Source organism: Vipera ursinii (genome assembly GCF_947247035.1).
Source record: "Vipera ursinii genome assembly, chromosome: 6".
NCBI classification, from domain to species: domain Eukaryota; kingdom Metazoa; phylum Chordata; class Lepidosauria; order Squamata; family Viperidae; genus Vipera; species Vipera ursinii.
Genome location: NC_139515.1, coordinates 13,544,213 through 13,570,206, shown reverse-complemented (window position 1 = coordinate 13,570,206; position 25,994 = coordinate 13,544,213). Strand labels below are relative to the sequence as shown.

The 25,994-nt window shown below is 38.7% G+C and overlaps 1 protein-coding gene across 5 annotated transcripts in view; it reads right to left on the bottom strand.

Annotated features, from left to right (window-relative positions):
• Nucleotides 1–10,661: 10,661 nt before the first annotated feature.
• KIF21A (kinesin family member 21A) overlaps nt 10,662–25,994 on the bottom strand; it is a 103,860-nt gene continuing 88,527 nt past the window's right edge. For all 5 annotated transcript variants that reach the window (XM_083366229.1, XM_083366231.1, XM_083366230.1 and 2 more), the window contains 6 exons: nt 19,379–19,559; nt 17,984–18,148; nt 16,858–16,975; nt 15,426–15,596; nt 13,868–14,067; nt 10,662–11,329 (listed from right to left, as the gene is read on the bottom strand). In XM_083366229.1, coding sequence (XP_083222355.1) covers nt 11,236–11,329; nt 13,868–14,067; nt 15,426–15,596; nt 16,858–16,975; nt 17,984–18,148; nt 19,379–19,559 — 929 coding nt within the window. In that variant the 3' untranslated portion in view covers nt 10,662–11,235. The remainder of the gene's footprint in view (nt 11,330–13,867; nt 14,068–15,425; nt 15,597–16,857; nt 16,976–17,983; nt 18,149–19,378; nt 19,560–25,994) is intronic.

The following is a 25,994-nucleotide window of genomic DNA, read 5'->3' as shown; positions in this document are numbered from 1 at the left end:
TGGATAGGGCCCATTGTTCAAGGTTGTCAAGATCTTTTTGAATCCTGAGCTTGTCTTCTGGGATGTTGGTTATTCCTGCCAGTTTAGTGTCATCTGTAAATATGAATACAACCATGTTGTTTTCTTGGCAACATTACAGAGTTGGTTAGTTATTGTCTTTTTTTCTTATTGGACTGCCATTTAAGGACTAATTAGGTTCAATACTGCATAGCCTTTTCAAGATCTGCCGAGGTCTTTCTGATCTCTAGGACTTAAGGAGCCTACTCAGAAAACTAAAGCATAATATACAGTTATAGTAGTACTGTTCTTATTCTAAGATAGCTGCTCATAATGACAATATCTACAGACCTCTCACATCCTGGAGATAATCTGTTTCAACTCTCCTCAGGACACTGATATACACCATTGCATGTCAAAACAACTAGACACATCACTCTGATGAACACTTAATTCCCACGGCACTGTCTCATTTCTCATCTTTTTTCATCTTCTCATCTTTCCTACTATCTTCTCCTATGGGTATCTTATGATTTATCAGCCCTTGTTTGTAACTTATGGTTAATTATTGTAACTTATGATTAATTATTGTCTTCAAACTTGGCCCTTTTATGACTTGTGGACTTCAACTCCCAGAATCCCTCAGCCAGCATGTCATGGCTATTGACTCTGATGATTAGGTGCAGTCTCCAGCTATGGGAACAGTTCACCTCTACATAATAGGTGTTTGGGTGCAACAACGGCCACCTTGATCTCTTATTTGTGGACCGAAGGACAATGTCTAAAACAGAATACTGGTTAGATGGGCCTAGGCCTAATTCTCATGCTCTCATAAAAGTTGCACGTGAAGATAGGCAAGGCCAGACACAAACATAATGATGGTTATCTGTTTTTTCCTTCTCTTATTACTTTCTTGTATCTTGTGACAAAGTTACATTTATGTTATGATACAAATCACAGATCAGAAGCCTGGATGCTTTTCCTTTGATAGTTACACAACTAGGTTTGTTTTACAAAATATATGATTCTAATATGTTACAACTAAAACAGTATATGCAATTTACCAACTGTATAATTTGTTCTCACTACAACTGAATTCTCAGTCAGAATGGCAGATTAGGTTTACCATTTGCCAAATACCTTTCCTGCAGTCAAGCAGAATCCTGCATTTGGTGCATGATCATAGTTTAAAGTTACTGCAAACATGCATATGGAATTATGAGACCAAGACCTTCCTTCCTCCCTTCCTCCCTCAGATAGCAGACTGAATATTGTTAATTTCTATGATAAAACTAACTCAGTGCCCTTCTATGTTTGCCTGACTCAAAACAGACATTCTTTGTGGGTGATCCTTTCACACTTTGCCTTCTCTTAATTCCAGATATTATTTGTGTTTTTCTCTGCTTGAGTTCTGCAATTTTGCTGAATTACATTCTCAGTACTATGACTCATATCATACTGCAATAACCTGCAAAAAAGAGCATTTGCTAATTAGACCTTCTTTTTGAATGCCATTGCATTTTCCAGAAGTATTGCATCAATAAGCTCAATTATGCTCAAATGCTTAGCATCAGTTGCTATCTTTATATTTGGGGTATCTATTTTCTATTGTTCACCAATTTTATGATCATTAGATTTTTTCATCTTAATTCAGCACACTAATAGTTTAGTCTTTTCAGATCCAGGCCGTGATACTTTGCTATCTAAGGTAGAATACAGAATAACAGAGTTGGAAGTGACTTTGGAAGTCTTCTAGTCCAGAGGTTTTTCCGTGGACCGGAGGGTGCCTGATTTTGTGTGCTGCCTGCATCCCGCAGATGGGGCTTTGCTTGTTTGTGCGGACCGGTTGCTGGCATGCCACGGCACGGTACTAGTCCACAGACCGGGGGTTGTGAACCCCTTGTTCTAGTCCAAACCTGTGCTTAAGCAAGAGACCCTATATCAGTGATGGCGAACCTTTTCGAGACCCAGTGCCCAAACTGCAACCCAAAACCCACTTATGTATCATCAAGTGCTGGATGGGCGTGGCCCATTGGGTGGGCGTGGCTGCAGTGGTAACGGCAGACTGGGTGGAACTAAAAAGTTCAATCAATCAATTCCAACTTTGCGTGAACTTTTTTTCCCATGAGAAGTTGAAATTGATTGATTGAACCTTTTTTTTGCACATGGCAACAGAGGCCTAAAGCTAAAAGGTTTTTAAAAACCCAGCTGAAGGCCTAGGACTGGGGCAATGGCACACGTGCCCACAGAGAGCGCTCTGCGTGCCACCTGTGGCACGCATGCCATAAGTTCGCCACCACGGCCCTATATCATAATGGACAAATTAGCTGTCCAATGTTTTCTTAAAAACCTGAAGTAATGGAGCACCCACAACTTCTGGAGGCAAGCCATTCCACAGATTAATTTATCTCATTGGCAATAATTTTCTCTTTAGTTCTGGGTTGGACAACTCTTTAATAAGCTTCCATCCTTTACTACTTCCCTTGCGCTCAGGAGCTTTGGAGAATAGACCAACTCCTTGTTCTCTGTGACACCCCTTAAATATTGGAAGACTGCTATAGGGTCACTATTACTCCTTCTCTTCATCAGACTGGAGCTACACAGTTCTCATAACAGTTCATCATGTGCTTTAGCCTCCAGTCCCCCAATTACCTTTGCTGATCTCCTCTGCACTCTTTCTAGAGTTTCAACATCTTTTTTGTGTCATGGTGATCAGAACTGGACACAGTATTCCAAATGTAGTCTTACCAGAACAGTACGAAGCAGTACTAACATTTTACATGATCTTGATACTATCCCTTGATTGATGCAGCCTAGGATTGCATTGGCTTTTTGGGCAGCTGCAACATATGGGTGATTCATTCTTAAGTGGTTGTATGAGTAGCAGGCTCATATTTAAGCAGATTCCAAGATCCCTCTCACAGTTGCTAATGTTGAGCCAGGTGCCACCTATTCTATACTTGTGCATTTTTTTTCTTACCTTATTTTTCTCACTATGCATTTTGCATTTTGTTGGATAGGGCCCAGTGTTCAAGTCTGTCAAGGTTCTGGATGTTGAGCCTATTTTTTTAAGTGCTGGCTATTGCCCCCCCCCCCCCAATTTGGAGTCATCTGCAAATTTAATGAATTCCCTTTCTATTCCCTCATATAAATCATTCATGAAGGTGTTAAAAAGTACCAGGCCTAAGACAGAACCTTGAGGTAACCCATGCATGCTTCCCTCCATATAGATGTAGTTCCATTGAAAATTACACGTTGAGTGTGATTGGTCAGCCAGTTATAAATCCATCTGGTAGTGATGCTATGTATTCCACATTTTTCTACCTGATCAGAAGTAGATTGTGGTTTACATTGTCAAATGCCTTACTGAAATCTAAGTAAACTATGTCCGCAGTACTTCCCTGATCCATTAATTTAGTCACTTTTTCAAAGAATGCAATAAGGATTGTCTGGCAAGATCTGTTTTTGACAAACCCATATTGGCTTCTAGTATAAGCTTTGCTTGTTTTTAGGTGGTTGCAGATCTGTTGCTTGATTATCTTTTCCAGGACCTTCCTAGTTTTTGAAGTGAAAATGATTGGTCTGTAGTTTCCTGGATCTATTCCCCCCAACACACACACACTTTTTGAAGATTGGAATTGCATTAGCTCTTCTCCAGTCCTCTGGTAGTTGATAAGTTGCACTATTGTTTGTTTTTTCCTTTTGAGTAAAGATAGATTCAAAGGATGAATCAAGTAATTCCATTTTCTCCCTGCTACCCGTCACTTCTTTACCATCTGCTCCCATTAGTGACCCAGTCATTTTCTTCACTTTTTTCTTGTTTTTTACATGTTCAAACTTTTATTATTTTTGATATTTGTTGCCTAACTTCATTCTGAGCCTTGGCTTTCCTGACTTCACCTTTGCAAGTTTGGGCTATATCAGGGGTTCCCAACCAGGGGTGCAAGATGATATTCCGGGTGGGGCTGAAAACTTGGCTTTTCAAAATTATAGTGTATATGCATAATTTGTTGCTGTTATTTTGAACTTTTGTAAGAGGTACTAGAATATATCAGAAGCGTTCTAGGGCTGCGAGGTATAGAAAAGGTTGGGAGCTGCTGGGCTATATGATAGTATTCTGTTTTAGATATGTATCCCTCTTTCCATTTGTTGTACTTGTCCTTTTTGTCTCTTAGTTTATCAGAGTTCATTATGCCACCATGGTGCCTTCTTCTGGGGTCTCGTTATTTTTTTCCCCTCAGTGGTATTGTGCTAGGCTGGGCTTTTATATTCTCATCTTTCAGTTTCTCAAGCTTCTTGAGTTTTTTCCCCTTTGGAATTCTTCCAAAGTTCTACCTAAGTTTGTTGAAATCAGCTCTCTTAAAGTTTAAGATACTAGTTTGATTTTATTCTATTACTTGTGCCTACATTATGTTGAATTCCAACATGACATGTCACTCTCCCCCAATGTTCCAGCAACTTCAAGTATATTATTTCATCTCTGTTAGTAAGAATTAAGTCCAGTAGAACTGATCCTCTAGTTCCCTCCTCTACGTTTTGGATGATAGAGTTGTCTGCTAGGTTTGTCAGGAATCTGTTTCATACCCCATTTGGAGCAGTGTTTGTTTCCCAGGTGATTTCAGGGTAGTTGTTTTCCCATTGCTATTGTAGTGTGTTTCATGCACACCTTAGCTAACATATTAGCAAAAAGTTCATCTGTTTCACCGGTTTGAGTCCTATGTATACACCTATGGCAATGCTATTTCCTTTTCTTTTGTAATAACCCAAATGTATTCAAGTTTTACATCCTTGTTTTTTTCTATTTATATAGAAGTGTGGTTATTTCTTACATCTGTAGATGGGACAAATTCCTATGTTTAGTTATATAATACTCAACACTAAACTAGGTACTTTGTATATTTATATCCTACCAATTGTTCCAACAGCTCAAAGTGCCATTTAAGGTCTATGGAGATTCTGAGTTATCCGTCTCTTCAGAAGAGCTGAAGAAGCTTCTTCCATGAGAAGCGAAACGTCTTCAAAGAGAAAAAAGAAATTCCAGTTGCCTCGTGAAAAAGCATCGTTGGGACTACCATCTGAAGTGTTTTCTCTAGCCATTTTTCTCCACAACAACCCTGTGATGTAAACTGGACTGAAAAGAGTGACAGACTGACCCTGGGTCACCCAGCAATTTTCCATTCTTGAAAGTAGACTGAAATCTGTATCTCCTCAGTACCAGTCCAGTGTTTTAATCAGTGTATCATATCTTGGCCCTGAGGCAACAGAGCTTCATACATTATTAATCAATTCAATAATTCCTACCAATATTTCTTTCTGCCTATGGCCAACCCTGTTTTTATATCCTGTAATGTTCCTGTAAAAGGGATGCGGTGGCTCAGTGGGTTAGGACACTGAGCTTGTCGATCAGAAGGTCACAGTTTGGCTTGTCGAATCCCGAGTGCCGCGTAACAGTGAGTGCCTGTTACTCGTCCCAGCTTCTGCCAACCTAGCAGTTCGAAAGCACGTAAAAATGCAAATAGAAAAATAGGGACCACTACGATGGGAAGGTAACAGCGTTCCGTGCGCCTTTGGCATCGTCATGCCGGCCACATGACCACAGAGACGTCCTCGGACAAGCGCTGGCTCTTCGGTTTTGAAACGGAGATGAGCACCGGCCCCTAGAGTCGGAAACAACTAGCACGCATGTGCGGAGGAAACCTTACCTTTACCTAATGTTCCTGTATGTGTATTTCAACATTGTGCGGCCCATAGGGATTTGGAAAATAGTGTTTTTTTTAAAAAAAGAAGATATGGAGCTGGAGGTTGGCAATCTGTAGCATGCCAGCAATTTATTTTTATTAAAAGAATCTTTTAAAATAATCATCTGTGACAGGGTATCTGTTTGCCCTGGGAATACTGCTTACCGTTCTTAAGTGTAGTCCAATCAAAACCTGCGATTACATAGGTAAAAAAGAAAGCAAAAGGAAGTAAGCAGAGACAGCCCAGCTTCTGAATGCAAAACAGGTAGTCCTTGACTTACAACAGTTCATTTAGTGGCTGCTCAAAGTTACAACAGCACTGAAAAAACTGACTGACGACCATTTTTCACACTGATGACCACTGCAGCATCCCCATGATCATGTAATCAAAATTCAGATAATTGGATGAAAGAATATTGAATATTGAGGGATATGATTTATTGTATGGATGGCACGCGTATCTATTTTATGACAAAGAGGTGGATAATGTTTTTAAGACTCATATTTTAAGGAATGCTTTGTTTCGAGTGTGGAAAAAGTATCAATATATATTAAATAATAGAATACCTATATGGGCAATACCTAGACATGCAATAGAAAATATAAATGTGGAGCAGAAACAAGATGTGATTACTTATAAAGAACTTCTCAGGATGGAAGGGAATATTTTGAAATTGAAACCTCTAAATGTTTTAAAAGAAGAAAAGATAGTACAGACTTGGTTTCAGTTTACACAACTACAAGCTAGATGGAAAGAAGATCAGAAAATTGGTATAATAAAAGTTGATGAAAATCTGATAAAGCAAATTAGAGATCAAAGTCACTCGCGTATAAAAAGGCTATATAATGCACTAATAGAGATAGATTCAGAATCGGAGTTAGTTAAAGATTGTATGATAAAATGGGCTCAGAATATTCAAGAACCCATAATGATGGATACTTCGGGGAAAAATTGGGTTAGAAATGTAAAATTCACACAAGCGCAAAACTTAAGAGAGAATTTTTATAAGATGTTTTATAGATGGCATTTAGACCCTAAAAAGTTAGCATGTATGTATCCAAACCAACCACCTAAGTGTTGGAGATGTAATAGTGAAGAGGCTACTTATTTTCATATATGGTGAACATGCAAAAATGTTAAAGCCTTTTGGATAAAAATATGGTGGATTCTTCAGAAAGTTTTTAAGAAAAAGATAAGATTTACTCCACAGTTATTTTTACTGGGGATTATTTCGAATTGTACTGTTACAGAAACTAAATTAATGTTACATTTAATAACGGCAGCTAGACTTTTGGTGGCACAACATTGGAAGAAAGAAGATTTACCTACAATAGAACAATGGACACTTAAAGTGATGGATGTGGCTGAAATGGCAAAAGTTTCAGCATATTTGAAAGAACAATCACAAGAAAAATATATTTTGGAATGGAAAAGATGGATTGATTATATTCAAAACAAATATGGGACTAAAAAATTTCAAATAGTTTATGAATAATTTTTAATAATTATAGATGTGTTATCATAATAATTTTAGTTTTGTTATAAGGGAGTTAAAGAGTGGAAGGTTTGTTAATGTTTTAATAGATATTTAGCATATGTTTGCATAAGATTGTTATATATAATACCCTGTATTCTGCTTTGGGAAGTCTGGGGGGGGGGAGGGAAGGGGGGAGGGCTGATGGGGAGGGGGGTTATTATTAAATTTTGTAAAACTTTTAAAATAAAAAAAATTCAGATAATTGGTAACCGACTCTTATTTATGACGATTGCAGTGTCATGGTATCCCCTTTTGCAACCTTCTGACAAGCAAAGTCAACGGGGAAGCCAGATTCAGTTAACAATCATGGTACTAACTTAACACCTGCAATGATTCACTTAACAAATGTGGCAAGAAAGGTTGTAAAATGAAGCAAAATTCACTTAACAAATGTCTCCCCTAGCAACAAAAATTGGGGGCTCAATTGTGGTTGTACACTGAGGATTGCCTGTAGCGTACTGCAGTTTCCAAGCTTTTAAAAAAAGAATGATAACAGTTCCATCCGGGGTCCAATGATTTGCATATAGAATCTTTTGGCTTTTAAATCTTGCATTCCTCGTTTGTTAAAAGATTGTTACAATTGGCCCTGGCCCTATAATTCAATCTCTCTTAATTCGCCCTTGTATCAGGGCGACATGCAGTCTGGGATGGCTTTCATTATACAGGTAGTCCTCGACGTAGGACCGCAATTGAGCCCAACATTTCTGTTGCTAAGCAAGATAGTTGCCAAGTGAGCGTTGTCCATTTTACGATCTTTTTTTTGCCATAGTTGTTAAGTGAATCACTGTAATTGTTAAGTTAGTAGCACGTTTGTTAAGCGAATCTGGCTTCTCCATTGACTTTGCTTATAAGGCTGCAAAAGGGGATTGTGTGAACCCCAAGACACTGCAACTGTCATAATTGTAAGTCAATTGTCAAGTGTCTGACTTTTCATCATATGGGAACGCTACAACGGTTGTGTGAAAAACAATCATGTCACTTTTTTTCAGTGCTCTTGTAACTTCAAATGGTCACTAGATGAATGGTTGTAAGTCAAGGACTACCTGTGTTGAGGCAGCCATTTTTAAAGTACTCCCCATTACTATGAAGGAGGCTGCATTGACTTCTTGTCTTTCCTCTATTCTGGGTGCTAGAAGAAAGTGAAAACCAAAAGAGCCTTCTGAGAGAAAGCTGAGAGTCTGTTAAGGTACAATTGTGGCTGATGTAAGAGTGTTAACATAATTCTAAGCATTGCTTGGTTTGTTTAGGGACATGTCCAGGAGATAAACTGATCAGCTCTATGAAATATTGCAAATGACATAATAATCCAACTTCCAACTCCCCCAGTTAAGTGATTCACTGGAAGAGAACACATCTGTCCTTTCCTTTTAAAATTAGTGATTAAAAATAGATTGCCTGTGCTCTGCCTTATTGTAGCCTGTATTTTTTTTCTGCAATGCAAAAGTTTTGTCTATACAAAAACATACCAAGAGGCACTTTGTAAAGTTTAACGACATGAGAAAAACGTCTCTTCTTGAAAGTCCTCTGCATGTCTCTGCGTGTCTGTGTGCCCGTGCAGCCGTTTAAGTATTCTTGACCCTCGTGGAAGTATAGTCTTTCTACACACATGGATTGACAAGGCCCCAAAGCAGCTGTTCTGTTCCAGCCTACGACCAGCCCTGTTTGTGTGTCAGGGACAACTCCTTTTCCCTTTTTACAGTCAATAGGCTGGGAAAACCCAACCCAAATCTATTTACAGTTCAAACAAAAAAGCAACAGAATATTTCCTTCAATAAATGAATTAAAATATCAAACAAGAGTCAACAAACAAGAGTTAAACAGAAGTAGCAAGAACAGACCAGGATTCTCTTAGAATGTCTCCAAATGGTTGCCTTCACCAACCAGCCCCACCCACACCTTCCCCTTTTATTATCAGTCCCAAGGCGTGGCTTCTCACTGCCTTCTCCTCCTCTCACTGAGTTGCCTCATTGATTTGCTCTGCTCTGCTGGATTGCCTTCTGCTTCTAGCGTCTCTGAACAGATTCAGCTGTGACTCTTCTGAGTCGGACACCTCGTACTCACACAGCTGAGCCTCATGAGGAACATGACTGGAGGGGCCAGGCTGAGAGTCCCGCAATGCATCAGAGCCTCCCTCTGACAAAAAAGGCTCTCCAAACCCCTCCTCCTCCTCAGATTCATTGGACTCAGCTGCTGGGAGCACAGGCTGACACTGAATCACAACACTGTTTAACTATTCTTGACCCACGTAGAAGTATAGTCTTTCTATGCACGTGGATTGACAAGGCCCCAAAGAAACCCTCTAGATATGGCTGCTTCAACGAGGGACATTTCATGAAGCATCTCTTCACACATTTTCAATGTAACAGCTCATGCTTTAAAAATCCATTCAGAATTACAAAGCAAAAGAACTGTGAGCAATACCATCCAACTACTGGATTGTAAGCAAGTTAGTGAGTGTAAGCTTTGATCCTTTCTTAGGAAAATTCTTAAGATTCAACAAACAATATTAAGAGAACCTAATGCACAGTGCAATTGTTACTATGAACCCTATTAGAAAATGCTTCCCTGTCGGGTATGGGGCGGGGGAAGAAGAGTAAACAAAAATCAATGACAAATAGTGTGCATTCATTTATGTGGTGTTTTTTTAATTTAAGCAACGGACTACTTTCAGCTATACATATATAAGCTCATCTTCTCCATCATTAAACCCAGTAAAACTGTAAAACATTGTTCTTGAAAATTATTCTAAACTTTTAAAAATAGCTGAATTTACAAATTAAGATCCTGAACATTTGGATAAATTACACATATCTCCCAGTCTGCACGCACTACAGCATTTTTAAAATTCACTCAGGAACCCAGTGTCTCTTTCTCTCTCTCTCTCTCTCTCTCTCTAACTCACATATTTACAGTCTTTCTTGATACCGTTGGTACAATTCTGTTAAGTATCTTTCAAGGTTCACAGACTTAAATGTATTTAGCAGCATATCAAATTAGATTAAAAGAAAACAAACCTTTAGAACATGAGATAAAAAGCACTCCATATGGAAAAAAAACCACAAGGTATTTCTCTATGAATACTGCGGTAGGCCAAAGCCCTAATAAAATGTTAATTCAACAGCATTTTAGTTTTCAGTCCTGAGCATGGAGTAGACCTAGGTGCACTACTTTGGTCAATAAAAGTACAGGGTTATATAACATTCATTGTTAGCAGATTATAGGATGCTTCCAGGTTTTTATTATGCAACTATCCTGCCTCAACAATTTACCAAGATGAAATCCAGACACTGGATTCCTAGATTTTGAATTTCCAGTCATCCCATATTTTCTCATGATGATTCTCATCTTTTTCTTTTAATGGGAAAAACATTAAGATTTATTAGTTGCATGATTTCTTTTGTCAGGAGCCCTCAGTCTGGAAACAGCAACCGTCAAGGGCAGTAATCTCTCCCAGTTTACTGACACTCCAGTTTTAATATTTTATACAGCAGCAAAATTCAAGTAAACTTATTAGGACCCCTCCTTTGTCTTCTGTTAAAAGCTTTGGAGATGAGATAAAATGTACAGGTATATTTTGGATAATTGTGAAGTTTCATTCCACAGAAGGGTCAATGTGAGGTACATAGGGCAACTTCACATTCCAGACTACAGTTTTCAGACCACCATTCAAGATCACAGATATCCAGTTTAATTTTGCAAAGTCTTATACACTCAAATTATGCCATTATATGTTAGAACAAGCATTCACACAAACCCAGACAAAGATATATAAAAACCAACATTATGAACGCAGTACATAAGGCAGCTCTTAAGGGCAGCAGTTTTTAGCAGAATACAAATGCCTAACAGTAGAACAATTAAGAATTCTTTCAGGTACTACCATTTGCCTATAAATGCAGAGCAACTTCAGTGAGAGCAAAGCTTATCACCAGAGCTTGAGATGTCTAGCAGTGCAACTCAGTTCAATTACTGGCAATATCTTCACTTGTATCACCTGGATCAGAGATTTGTCCATCTAGACTGCTGGGAACTTTCCAGATTTTCACAGTTCGATCACTGCAAAACATTATTAACATTTAAAGAGGATGAAAAAAAACATTAATTAAATGTTCAATTAAATTAAATTAACCTCTAATTGAAACAGATTACTGTTCTCTGTAAAGTAAATATTTATACAGTTACAGCAATAACTCTTCTCCACTGAAATATTTTTCTTTATGGTGATTTAAAAAAAAAACACAGAAGGAACCATATATGTTATTCATTGGTCATTTCATCACAAATATGCAAAATTTGAAGCACACCAAGTAGTGTTATGAAGGAAGTGAATCTTTAGAATCTAATTCTAAAACTACCAGTTTAGCCCAGCACTCCTCAAAGAGAAACCTCTTAGGTGTAATGGAACGCGTGGAAGGATTTCCAGACAGTGTGGCCGTTATATTTTTAACATAAAAAGATAATCCCAAAATTGGCAATTCACCAGCCCCCCAAACTCCCAATATTTGAGGTGCTGCCACAAAGAAGAGAGAGAGAGGTCAACCTATTTTCCAAAGCACCAGAAGGCAAAACAAGAAACAATGAATGGAGACTAATCAAGGAGAGAAATTTCCTGACAGTGAGAACAATTAATCCGGCTTTTAGACGTTGTGGGTGCTTCATCACTAGAGGCTTTAAGAAGAGACTGGACAGCCCACTTTTCTGAAATGGTATAGGATTTCCTGCTTGAGCAGGGGGTTGGACTAAAAGAGCTCCAAGGTCCCTTCCAACTCAATATCCCCAATAAATTAAAATGTTCGAAAATCTTGAGGCTGACACATTTCGGAAAATTTTAGTGGCGTACCAGCTCTGCTATGTGAAATTTTAGGGAATATATTTAGGGGAGAGCAGTATTTTAAAATAAGGGACGCGGTGGCTCAGTGGGTTAGGGTGCTGAACTTGTTGATCAGAAGGTCGGCAGTTTGGCGGGTCGAATCCCGAGTGCCGCATAACAGAGTGAGCGCCTGTTACTTGTCCCAGCTTCTGCCAACCTAGCAGTTCGAAAGCACGTAAAAATACAAGTAGAAAAATAGGGACCACTACAGTGGGAAGGAAACAGCGTTCCGTGCGCCTTTGGCGTCAAGTCAGTCACAAGCGCTGACTCTCCAGCTTTGAAACGGAGATGAGCACCGGCCCCTAGAGTTGGAAACGACTAGCACGCATGTGCAGGGGAACCTTTACCTTTACCTTTTAGTATTCTAAAAGGCTGCTGACCCCAAAGGAGTTTTCAACTCAAGTCAATCTCCGTTCCTATCAAATTTAGCAGCACAGCCTACCTAAACAAACAGAATTAAGTATAATAAAATACCTTACAAAATACAAAACAACAGAACTGGAAGGGACCTTGGAGGTGGTCTAGTCCAACTCCTGCTCTGGATTCCTAATTTCCTGTATTTGTCTAGATTCTACACAAATGACTGTCCAATATCATCTTAAAAACGATATTGATGGAGCACCCCCAACTTCTGAAGGCAAGTTGTTCTATTGGTTAATTTTTCTGTCAGGGAAATTCTACTTATTTCTAGGTTGGATGTCTCTTTGATAAGCTCCCATTCATTATTTCTTGTCCTGCCCTCTGGTGCTTTGGTAAATAGGTAGATTCCCTCTTCATTGTGACAGGTAGATTCCCTCTTCATTGTGACAGCCTCTCAAATATTGGAAGACAGCTGTTGTTGTTGTTGTTATTAGCTAGAGATACTCAATTCCCAGAACCATTCATTGCATGTTTTAGCCTCCAGCCCCCTAATCATCTTTGTTGCTCTCCTCTGCACTCTAGTGTCTCACCAAATTTTTTGTATCATGGTGATTAAAACTGGATGCAGTATTCAAAATGTGGTCTTACTAGTGCAGTATAAAGCAGTACTAATACTTCACATGACCTTGATACTATTCTTCTCTTCATACAGCCTAGGACTGCATTGGTTTTGGGGTAGCTGCCGCACAGTGCTAATTCATACTTAAGTGGTTGTCCACTAGGACACTGCTACTTACTGCTGTTGAGTACCACCTGTGCATTTGGTTTTTCCTTGAAGACTTTTCTCACCACTGAACTGTATTTTGTTAGATATAGGGCCAGTCTGCTCAAGTCAGTCAAGATACTGCTGGATCTTGAGTCTATTTTCTAAAGCAGGGATGGCCAATTTATTTTCCCAAGAGACCACATGAGAAACTAAGTCTGTTGTGGAGGGCTGCTGCTACTGCCCACCCAGTCAAACAGCCAGATAGAGCCCATGGGCTGTAAAAAGCCCAGGTCTGTTCTAAAGTGTTGGCTATTCAACCCAGGTTGGTGTTGTCTGCAAATTTGATGAGTTTCCCTTCTATCCTCTCATCTAAATTGTTTATGAAGATATTGAAGAGTACTGGGCCCAAGACAAAACCTTGAAGTACCCCAATGCGTATTTTCCTCTACATGGATTTAGTTCCACTGAAGACTCCATGTTCAATGTGGTTGGTTGGCCAGTTATGAATCCATCTGTTGGTGGTTCTGTCTGTCCCACAGTTTTCTATCTTACCAAGAAATAGGCTATGGTCTAACTACAGAATGTAAAAATAACTCACTCAGATGCAGTAAAAATCTGGCTGGAATTGGAGCAGATGGCATTAATAGGACTATCATGTCCTCTTAGTTCACTGATTGGGGCAAATGTGTCTCCACTCCATAGCTTCAGAATGCCTCCTCGGCAGCCGCTCAACAGCACAGAGGAATCCGGAACGACACCAAGAGCGCAAACCCAATCCTTATGAGCATTGGGAACTTGCTGAAAAGAAAGCACACCTTCAAGCAGAAAAATGGCAGTACCTATAACTAGGGACAAAACTGATTTAGAAAATAGGACCTGGAAGATAATTGGATGCATAAACCAAAATAACGTGCATTCTATTACAGATGGTCCTCAACGTATGACAGCTGAGACCACAACTTCTGTTGTTAAGCAAGGCAGCTGTTAAGTAAGTTGTGCACAATTTTATGACCCTTTTTGCCATGATCGTTATGCTAATCGCCACAGTTAAGTGAATCATGCAGTCATTAAGTGAATCTGGTTTTCCCCCCTTGACTTTGTTTATCGGAATATGACTGGGAAGGTCCCAAATGGTGATCAGGTGGCTCTCAGATGCTTCAACTGTCGTAAACAATGTTGGTTGCCAAGTGCCCCAATTCTGATCATGTGACTAGGGGGATTTTATGGCTGTCATAAGTACCAAGGACAGGTTGCAAAGTCACTTTTTCCAGTGCTATTGTAACTCTGAATAGTCGCTAAATGAATGGCTGCAAGTCGAGGACTATCTGTAGTTGTTTCAACAGCTTTCACTTTTTCAAACAGCAGTTCCCCCCAAATTCCAAATGTGGCCTTACCAGTGCTAACTGGCAAGTGGTACTGACACTTCATGTGATCTTGTTATTATCTTTCTGCAAATTCAGCCTACGACTGCATAGTTGTGGCAACTTCAGCACACTGCTGGTTCATGCTTAAGTGGCTGCCCACTAGGGCACCTAGATCCCTCTTCCATTACTGCTCTTGAGCTAGGTACCACCTATTCTATACCTGTGGATTTGGTTTTTCTTGCCTAAGCGTAGGACCTCATTTTCTCATTTTGTTGGATAGGGTCCAAGTGTTCAAGTCTGTCAAGATCCTTCTGAACTTAGGGCCTATCTTTTAAAGTGTTGGCTGTTCCCCCCAGGTTGTTGAGGTCTACAAATCTGATGAATTCCCTTTCTATCCCCTTATCTAGATCATTTATGTACCTTGGGCTTCCCAAACTGCACGCTTCCTCCGTGTAGAGGTGGTTTCACTGAGGGCTACATGTTGAATGTGGTTGTTCAGCCAGTAATGGTCTGGTGGATAGTACTGTCTATCCCACATGGTTTTATCTCACCAAGAAATAGGTTGTTGTCTATTTTGTCAAATCCCTTACTGACAATTAAGTAAACTATGTCTGTACCTGAACCACTAATGAGGTTACTTTGTCAAAGAATGCAATAAAGTTTGCCTGACATGATCTGTTTTTGACAAACCCATGTTGGCTTTTAGTTGTAATTTTTTAAAGTTATAATTTTTCTAATAATAATTTTGACAAGGGCTCTTATATCCTAATGCCTTTTGTGCTTGAATATTACCTGAATTAGGTCTTTTTGAGCCAAGTCCCATTTTTTAATTCCATTATCTCTGGATCCACTAAAAAGATTGTCACCCATAATAGTAAGTGCTTCAATGCCATCATAATGAGGAGGTTCAAAGTTGTGTGTAGGGCTTACAGTTCCAAGAGCTCCTTCAGTTATATCAAACATCTGGAATGGGAGAATACACTTTTTTATCTGCAGAATTGTTTTTGCTAGCAATTAAACAAACATGTTTGAGGAAATGCATCCATTATTCTTAATGAACATACAATAATCTTTTAACAATCTCTTGAAAATTTGGGATGATGTATTAGTAGTAATTACTATCTGATTTTAAATTTTTGTGAGTTCAAATAACGTGGGCAGTCAGCAATCACAAATGCCTGATTAATTTTATTTATATTTTTCAAAGTCTCATTACTGAAATTATTTCACTACCATTGTATCTCAAGGAATGGACTTCAAGCGTTTCTGCTTCTATCAATAATCAAATGAGCAACAGAGTAACAATAATTAACCTACTGAATACCAGTATTCTATTCAAAAATTAAACCATGGTTTAACTATTACTTGTCCACATACTAATTATGCAATATGTCAGTGGCAACATTTAAAAATATTTCTAAGTAGCAGCAATTATTGGGGATTGATTGGGATTGTTATGTTATACATATTTATCCAAGCATAAGACTATGAAGTTAAGGGTCTTTATATATGAAAATGTGGACAGAAAATATTGTTTTCATTAAAAACGTAACACCGAACTATTTTACTCTCAAACATTCAAACATAATCCATGTAAAGTTGAACACTTTTAGATTCCTGTCAACCAGGGATTGTTCTCTGGAGAGACCCAGGAAGAAAGATATTTTTGCCATGGCTGCCCCCGGCTTTGGAACATCATCCCCACACACACACCTGAGATCAGATTGGACCTGATATCGCTGGCTTTTCACAAGGCTCTGAAGACAGATTTATTAATGGGCACGTAGATAATGGAGTCAGTGCAGTTGCAGTACTAACTGATTATTCAGATGACTTTATGCTGTGAGTTTTAGGTATTTTACTATGGTTTTTTCAATTATTATTATTTTGTTTTTAATTGTTGTACTGTTCTTTTTATACAACAGAGCCATATATATGAGAAATGGGATGCTGTATAAATTTAAAGAAAAAAATGAAGGTTTTTCCAATGCAAATAGGGAATTCCTATTTTTCATACATAAATGTATGAAAAATGTCAGCCTGACAAAAGCCTTTCAACTGTAAAAGACAGGTTGATAATGCACTCCACTCTACTGAATTCCATAAATAGTTTCATACAGTTTCATACAAGTATCTCTCCAAATCTTGTCAGGAGAGAAACAGGGAAAATTCATTCTAGAAGTTTACTTTCATATGATTGTTTAACAAATGCATAAGACGTTACCTTTATATAATGATCCTTGGAGCCAGTAATTATGAGATCTTGTCCGTTAGAAATACGATCTACTGTGAGGCACATAACTGGGCCCAAGTGACCAGTCAGTTTTCCTGTAGACTGAAATCTAGAAGAATAGCAAAAGATAGAACTTTTGAGACATAAAAGAACTTAACATCATTTCAAAACCAAACAAACCACCTCAACTACTTCTTTTTCAGAACTATATTAACATTAGGCCAATGCAAATCATCAAAGAAGTCTAACATCTGTCTGGATCTACAGTATTTGTTGAAGATATGAGTCATGCACAGCTGTACACTTCTCTCTGCCTGCTTTGAGGAATTCCTGGCCTCTTGAGTATCTGCAGGCACCAAAGATATTTCCACAAGAATAGTTGGTAAAGCATTTAGTATGTTGACTTGGAGGTAAAGGTACAGACTGGCAGAGTCAGCCTGCACCTCAGCAGATGTCTTTTGGGCATCACTATGAAGGAAGGGTGGCTTTGGGAGAAAAATCAAAGAGTTCTGCTCATATATACAGTGACTACACAAACTTTATTTTAAAGGACAGTCATTTACATCAGAAGGTTGTCCCTTAGATTGATATTTCGAAAACTCACTTCTGTCCTTTATTCATGTGAAAAATATGGAAACTGAATTGTCTTTCTAAAATAAATTTAAATATTCTATTTTTTTTACATAATTTTATTAGAATTTGCATCTTTCTTGGCTTTGTTCTTTGACTTTTCCCTTTGTAAAGCAAAAAGGATAAACTTTTCTCTTGGCAAAGAAAAATAAAGGACACGCCTTTTTCAGGTTTGTCCCTTTATTTTTCCAAGAAATTAGTCACCATACTCTTACATATAGTCACCACACTCATATATTGTCACCATAGTGACCAAAGTCATTGCAATTGCATTTGCAATTCAATATTTGAGCCATGGGAAGAAATGATGATATACCAGGGTCCTCACTACAAAAACATTTAATGAAAAGGACTCAACCCTGTTAGTGTCTAGTCCTTGCTGGTTTCCAAACTGCAGAAATCTAGTGCAGATTGTAACTGCCAATTCATTTTGGCACCAGATATCACAATGTTCTAGCCTGGTCAGTAAATAATTTGGAAATATTACCTCTTCAGGTCCCACATTCTGACCACATTTCCTGCAGCTGCATAGAGAAAAGTGCCTGTTGGATTTAAGGCAATCTGATTTATCTGGTTCTCACCAGCTGGAATTGTAACTGTTCTATTGGTATTTCCAGAGCAAACGTCCCCTGGCATTGCCTGGCCTGAAGATCTACATTTTATAAGAGAAAAGAACAAAACAAGATAAGATTGGATTAGATTTTTAAAAAGAATGTGTACTAATAGCAATAGCATTTAGACTTATATACTGCTTCACAATGCTTTATAGCCCTCTCCAAGCCATTTACAGAGTCAACGTATTGCCTCCAACAATCTGGGTCCTTATTTTACCGATCTGAGAAAGATAGATGGCTGAGTCAACTTTGAGCCGGTGAGAATCGAACTGCCGACAGTCAGCAGAAGTACCCTGCAGTACTGCATTCTAACCACTGCACCATTATGCAGTTTCATCTGTCCATTGCCGAGCATAATAAGACGATGGGTTGACAAGACATTGTTTTACATGGAAAGCTTCCAATTTATTTATTCAATTAACACATTTATAAAACTGCCCTTCTCACTAAAAGTGACTCTGGAAAGCATACAAGCAATAACAAACACAATAATGCAACTAGCCCACAAGATGGTTGTATTCTATGTGAGAATTGAGTGCATTCTCCCATGATCTTATTTATATTTTATAGTGATTGTTTTTAAGGGTTATTTAAGATTTGTTTTGTTTATTGTGTGCCGCCTAGTATACCAATGAGAGGGCAGCTATATACATTTGATAAAAAATATGAAAAATAATGTATATTTATCACACATCTTGCTAACATTCAGTGTTCTAATCAGGTAGACATTGAGGCTCAATCTAATGTGAATTGATTCTCTTTTCCCTTTGAGATAGAAGACGCCTAATTTGGTGGCTTCTTCCATGATCTGTGATGCCCTTAACTTTCTAGTTAAAAAGATGAGAAATGCTTCTGGCTGAATAAAGACCAACTGCCCTTTGATAAGACTTTCAAAATGTACTTGGATTCAGAGGCTGGTGCAGTATAAGAAAAATCAGAAGAGAAATTACATACTTCTCTTTTTTACAATCTGAATCATTTTTTCACTTTTGCTTACAGTGTTTAATTTCGAACTCCTCACCAGCAGAAGTTTGGATTTCTTTTTCTCTTTTCTCATACCGCATCGGGGCCTTATTTTTCCATAGACAGCACACCTTACAAGTAATTTTTCAATTTGCCAGCTCAGTGAGATTTACCCCAAAGTGAAAGAAAATAAAATAGCTCTTTTGAGTCTGTACATTCTGCATAATTACAATTGACTTAGCACTTACTGCAAAATCTATTAATGTTGCAAATTTACATTTTTGCTTTTTAGCGTCCCAACTTACGTTAATGTTCGGATACATTTAGCAGAATCGCGGATGTCCCACACCTTAATATAAGATGTTGAGACTGTGAACACCAAACTGGTATAATTACAGTATTTCACAGATACAACGTTGTTAGGATGACCACTCAGAGACATGATTTCTTGTCCAGTAACCAAATTCCATACTTTACAAGTGCGATCTAAAAAGAAAAAAAATACAACAAATAAAACATGCTAATTATTTTGCACAGTACAGGCATTCATACCTTCAGTTTATTTGTTGCTTCATAATGATTTGCTATTTTCACAAATATAAGTAAAAGATACAAATCGATATCTAACAATTGTCTTTAAAGTTGCTCCAAAAAATCAACCAACATTAGCAAAGGAACAAACACATAGGCAGCAAAAATTCTTTGTAAAGAAATATTAAAATTGAGAGCAGACAATAATATTTTCAATAAAAAAAATGGAAAGTAGGATGCTTTGGCTAGATGTCAAAAGGATATTTTAATCGCAACATCCTGGCTCAGTGGGTTAGGACGCTGAACGATCGGAAGGTCGGCAGTTTGGCGGGTCGAATCCCGAGTGCCGCGTAGCAGAGTGAGCGCCTGTTACTCGTCCCAGCTTCTGCCCACCTAGCAGTTCGAAAGCACGTAAAAATGCAAGTAGAAAAATAGGGACCACTACGGTGGGAAGGTAACAGCGTTCCGTGCGCCTTTGGCGTCTAGTCATGCCGGCCACATGACCACGGAGACGTCCTCGGACAAGCGCTGGCTCTTCGGCTTTGAAACGGAGATGAGCACCGCCCCCTAGAGTCGGAAACGACTAGCACGCATGTGCGGGGGAACCTTTACCTTTACCTTTTATAATTACATTTTATAGCAAGTGAATTTTCAAGTTATTTCAGAAGAAATTTCATGTGCATCACACTACAATAACCTAACAATAAGTTATCAGACATGGAATATAGACTCGCTTTGTATGCTCAAAGGAGTAGCCTTACAGAAGAGGATTGTACCAAAAAACAAAAATCAATCCACAAATACCTGTAAATAACTGATAGAGAAATGCAACATTGCCGGCAAAACATCTGTCCTGGGGATCACATCCAAACTATTCTACCAGAGGCAATTATTTATTGTGGTTAGCTTTCAAGAAGCTCTGGAGAACTTTAGCAGTTGTACTGCTTTGCTAATAAAATACAGTCAAATGAAAAGGCCAATTCACTGGTTAATTCACTGACAAAATACTTCTAATATTAATAGAACAAAAAAGGAGAGTGAGTGACGTCTTAAAATTGGCAAATTAGTTCTGCACATCAGAAGCCTGGGGATCTGAAATGCAGGCGATTCTTTTCAAGCTCTCCAGAAAGTATATACTATAGTAACTAGGAAAGTGCCCAGAAGAATGATCTACCTGTTGTCAGAAGTGGTTTTACAGTGGATATAAAAAATCTATACAGGCCCGTTAAAATGTCAAATTTTTGAGATGTAAAAAAATAAGACCAAGTTAATCACTTCAGAATTCTTTTCACCTTTTATATAACATACAAGCTGTACAATTCAATAGACAACTGAAATCTTTTAGGGGGAAAGTAACAATAAAAAGGTAAAATAATGTGGCTGCATAAATGTTCATGGACTCCTATAAGCAGAGTTGTGGCTGAGTTCAGAATTAACCAATCACATTCCAACTGATGACAAATAGCTGTTCTAAAGGATTTTTCTGACATTTACTCAATTGCCTCTTGTAGCAAAAGCCATGGACTGCAAAGAGCTGACAAAGTATCAAAGGGATCTCATTGTTGGAAAGTATCAGTCAGGAGACAAGGCGTTGGATCTATCATGGAACACTGTGAAAACAGTCATCAAGAAGTGGCAAATATATTTATTTATTTATTTAGATTTATATACCGCCCTTTCCCGAAGGACTCAGGGCGGTTTACAGGATATTTAAAAGAAAATCAATACAAAAGTTAAAACAAATTAAAAAAGATTAAATGAAACCCTGAGAAAAAATAAAAACCCAGTTAAAATTAAAAATTAAAAATATTCTCAGCCTGGGCCAGAGAGCTCGAAGAGCCAGGTCTTCAGGTCCCGGCGGAATGAACGGAGGTCGGGGGCAGTCCTAAGCTCCGTGGGCAGCTGGTTCCAAAGGGCAGGCGCGCCCACTGAGAAGGCCCTACCCCTGGGTGTTACCCGCCGGCAATCTTTAACCGGCAGCACCCTGAGAAGACCTTCCCTGTGGGAACGCACTGGACGAAGGGAGCTTGATGCTGGCAGCAGGTGTTCCTTCAAATATCCCGGACCCAAGCCATTTAGGGCTTTATAGGTCATCACCAGCACCTTGAATCTCACCCGAAGGGCAACCGGAAGCCAATGCAGCTCGCGGAGTAGAGGTGTTACATGGGAGTATCGGGAGACCCCCATCACGACTCGCGCGGCCGCATTCTGCACCAGCTGAAGCCTCCGGGTGGTCCTCAAGGGCACAACAGTCTTATTACCAAATACTGGATGTCCCTCCAAAACTGATGAAATACATAAAGAAAACTGTTCCAAGAGGCTGACAAGAGGCCTACAGCATTAAGGAGCTGCAGGAATTTCTGGTTGTTCACTACATACGACAAAAGATATCCCATATTCTTAACATGTCCGGGTTATGTAGTGTACTGTAGTGTACTGGTTGTTCACTACATATGACAAAAGGCATCCCATATTCTTAATATGTCTGGGTTATGGGGTAGGGTGGAAAGACAGAAGCCTTTTCTTACAAAGTAAAACATCCAGGCCTGTTACAAAACCTACATCAACTCTGACAAAAACATGAGGGAAAATGTGCTATGGACTGATGAGACCACAATTCCAAAAAGTATTTTTGGCACAAAACCAGCATTGCGTATCACCAAAAGTGCACCATACTCACAGTGAAGCATAGTGATGGCAGCATTATGCTTTGGGCCTACTTTTCTTCAGCTGGAACTGAGGCTTTACCCCAGGTAGAAGGAATTATATAGGGCCGCTGCTTAAAGCAGGGGTTTGGATTAGAAGATCTCCAAGCTCTCTTCCAACTCTGTCATTCCATATTCTGTATTGTGTACTTTGTGGTTTACAACACTCATCATCCCGCTACCATGTTTTACATTAATATATAGTGGTGGTACATTTTATTTGTTATTTGTTTTTACGCTGTCTGATGCCTTTAGTCACATTGTTTGAGTTGGGCAGCCTTACAGATGTTACAAATACTCTCTGATGAAATAAATTTAATTAAGTCTGCTAGCCAGAACTTCACACTCGTCATTCTGAGATTGAAAAAAGACGTTTTCTTTTTTTCACTTCGCTTAACATAACATCCAAACAAATAAGAGACACAACATGGAAAGCTTGCTCATTATTTTGGGATAGGCTTTTTGTTAATTGCATTTTCCCATCTATTGTCTGTCTCCTTTTTAGTAGTTATCTTTTTTAAATGAGTTGTGAAGCCGAGTAGGTGTATAGGGTGGGGATGTGGACAGCAAGGAAATTAGGAATGAAGTACCAAGTTAAATAGCAAAGAAATGAAGAAAGACAGACACTGATTTTGTGGTAGAGCTGCTTCCTACATGATAAATGTGACAGTGATACAAAGCTTCATTGAATAGAAGCTTCTACTAATTTGCTCCATCATAACAATCCATGATTCAGAGCAACAAATTCAACCAACTAACTATGAAGTACTTTGCAGTTTTTCAAAGTGGTTTGCTAATTTGATGGCTCTGTTCTAGTTATGCAACACTTACTACATAATGACATTGCTGTAACCATAGTTCTGGAGTTGTTATTGGTAATATATGTTGTGGCAGCTTTATTTCCACATGCAGGAGATTTCTAGGTCAGGTAAGTCAACCTAAGGCAAAGGGTACAAAACGCGTAACCACCACTGTGGCATGTGTGTGACAACAATCTGATGTATGGAAAAAAACAACATGCAAGGATTTTTTAACAGCATACATGTGTAAGCCAGAGAATATGCAGAATGGAACAGGCAGAAGAAGATATAATTGGAATTATGGGCTTTCTAACACATAAGATGCCAGCCAATTAATTTACCGGTAATCATCTCATCAAATTCTGCTCTTGAGTTATTTTGGAGAGTCAAGACTAACATTGATTTGGGATGCGATTACTATTTCAAAGTCTTTAATACAACCAACCACAATCCTTGATTTCTCTTATGTTAATAGAATGTTATGCTTTTGTGCTCCTTTATCCAACAAGTCTGGGAATTCAGCTCTGTCCTCTGCATTTTGAATATGAACTTAAGAGACTCCAATATTTACTCTTGGGTCATAATTTTAATTTCTGCACCACAGTAGCCAACTGAAGTCTCCCAACACTGAGCAAACAAATGCTACACTAATATGTCCAGGCAATGGCTCAACATTTACTGTGTTTAAGAATAGTGATTAACGAGGCTACAAACTGCATTTATTCAGTGCCAGCTTTTTTCTCTGTAGGTTATCTTTCTCTCTCTGGCCATGTTTCTCACTGTACCAGCTTGTTTCTGTTGGCTGCTAATTCTGTCAATTACCCAAAGATATAACTAGGTTCCGCTACTGATGAAAGGGTACTTCCCAAGATAAGACAAGCTCATCAACATACTGTTGCAATGTTCCTGCTATGCAGCAAAGCCCTACTACTCTACAAGAGTAACTCAATGGTAATTCCTTCAAAACAGTCAGGTTTCTCCAAGGTTTCTTCATTGGCCTTCTCTAAGAACAGGCAGCCAAATTTGCAAAAGAGCTGTTATTAACTACAGGTAGTCCTTGACTTATGACCACAACTGAGCCCAAAGTTTATGTTGCTAAGTGAGACATTTGTTAAGTGAGTTTTGCCCCATTTTATGACTTTTCTTGCCCCATTTGTTTTTTTTATTGAAAAGTTTTTCAATACATTTTATCTTTAACAATCCCTCCCCCCCACCCCCCACCCAACCCTTCCTAGCCCTCCCTAACCCTCCCCCTTCCCCCCTCCCCATCCCCGACTTCCCAGAGCTAAATACAAGGTATAAAAGTAAAAACAATCATAAACAACCATATGCTAACAACAATAAGCTATTAAGTCTATCGCACTCTAGCTCATATAAAATGACTACAAGCAATACTAATATCACATCAAAACTTATACAAATGCTAAATGAAACTTTTTGGTCCCATATTTGTTCTGGATGTAATCAATCCACTTTTTCCACTCCATAATATAACGTTGTTGCGAATGGTCTTTCAAATAAGCCGATATCTTTGCCATTTCCGCCAGGTCAGAAACTTTTAAAGTCCATTCCTCTATAGTCGGCAGTTCCTCCTTCTTCCAATATTGCGCTACTAAAAGCCTCGCTGCCGTAATTAAGTTCAGCATCAACTTAGTGTCCACAACAGTAGTATCCGTAATTATGCCCAATAAAAACAATTGCGGACAAAACTTTATCCTTTGCTTAAATATCTTCTGCATATTCCACCAGATTTTAATCCAAAAAGCTTTAACCTTTTTACAGGTCCACCATATAAGTGAATTGTTAAGTGAATCACTGCAGTTAAGTTAGTATAACATGACTGCCGACTATAGAAGAATGGACTTTAAAAGTTTCCAATTTGGTGGAAATGGCAAAGATTTCAGCGTATATTTGAAAGACCAATCGCAACAGAGATATATTGTGGAGTGGAGAAGATGGATTGATTATATCCAGAATAAATATGGGACTAAAAAGTTTCACTTAGCATTTGAATAAGTAGTGGATTTATATGATGTATAACTAGCTTGTAGTTATTTTATTAAGAGTTAAAGTGCGATAGAATTTAATATTTTATTGTTGTTTGCATATTTTAGATTATGTTTGTTTGTATTTTTATACCCTGTATTTAGCTCTGGGAAGTCGGGGAGGGGAGGAGGGGAGGGGAGAGTTGGGGAGAGGGAAGGGGGATGGGAGGGGTTTTGTATTCAAAAATGTACTGTAAAACTTTTCAATAAAAAAAAAAGTTAGTATAACATGGTTGTTAAGTCAATCTGGCTTTCCCATTGACTTTCCTTGTCATAAGGTCATGAAAGGCGATCACATGATCCCAGGACACTGCAACTGTCATAAATATGAGTCAGTTGCCAAGTGTCTGAATTTTGATCACACGACCATGGGGATGCTGCAACAGTCATAAGTGTGAAAAATGGTCATAAGTCATTTTTTTCAGTGATGTTGCAACTTTGAACGGTCACTAAATGAACTGTTGTTAAGTCGGGACTATCTGTATCTTGACATTCTAAAAAAGCTGATGATCAGCGGCAGCAAAACTCACCTATCATGGCAAGATAATGGCCATCATTAAGTGCTATGCTAGTCCTGGCACCTTAGGAAAAAAATAAACGGAAATAGCTTTTTACACAAGCTCTGTAAAAAAATTCAATTAGAGTAGGACACTTTAGGGACGCGGTGGCTCAGTGGGTTAGGACGCTGAGTTTGTCGATCAGAAGGTCGGCAGTTTGGTGGGTCGAATCCCGAGTGCCGCGTAACAGAGTGAGCGCCTGTTACTCGTCCCAGCTTCTGCCAACCTAGCAGTTCGAAAGCACGTAAAAAGGCAAGTGGAAAAATAGGGACCACTATGGTGG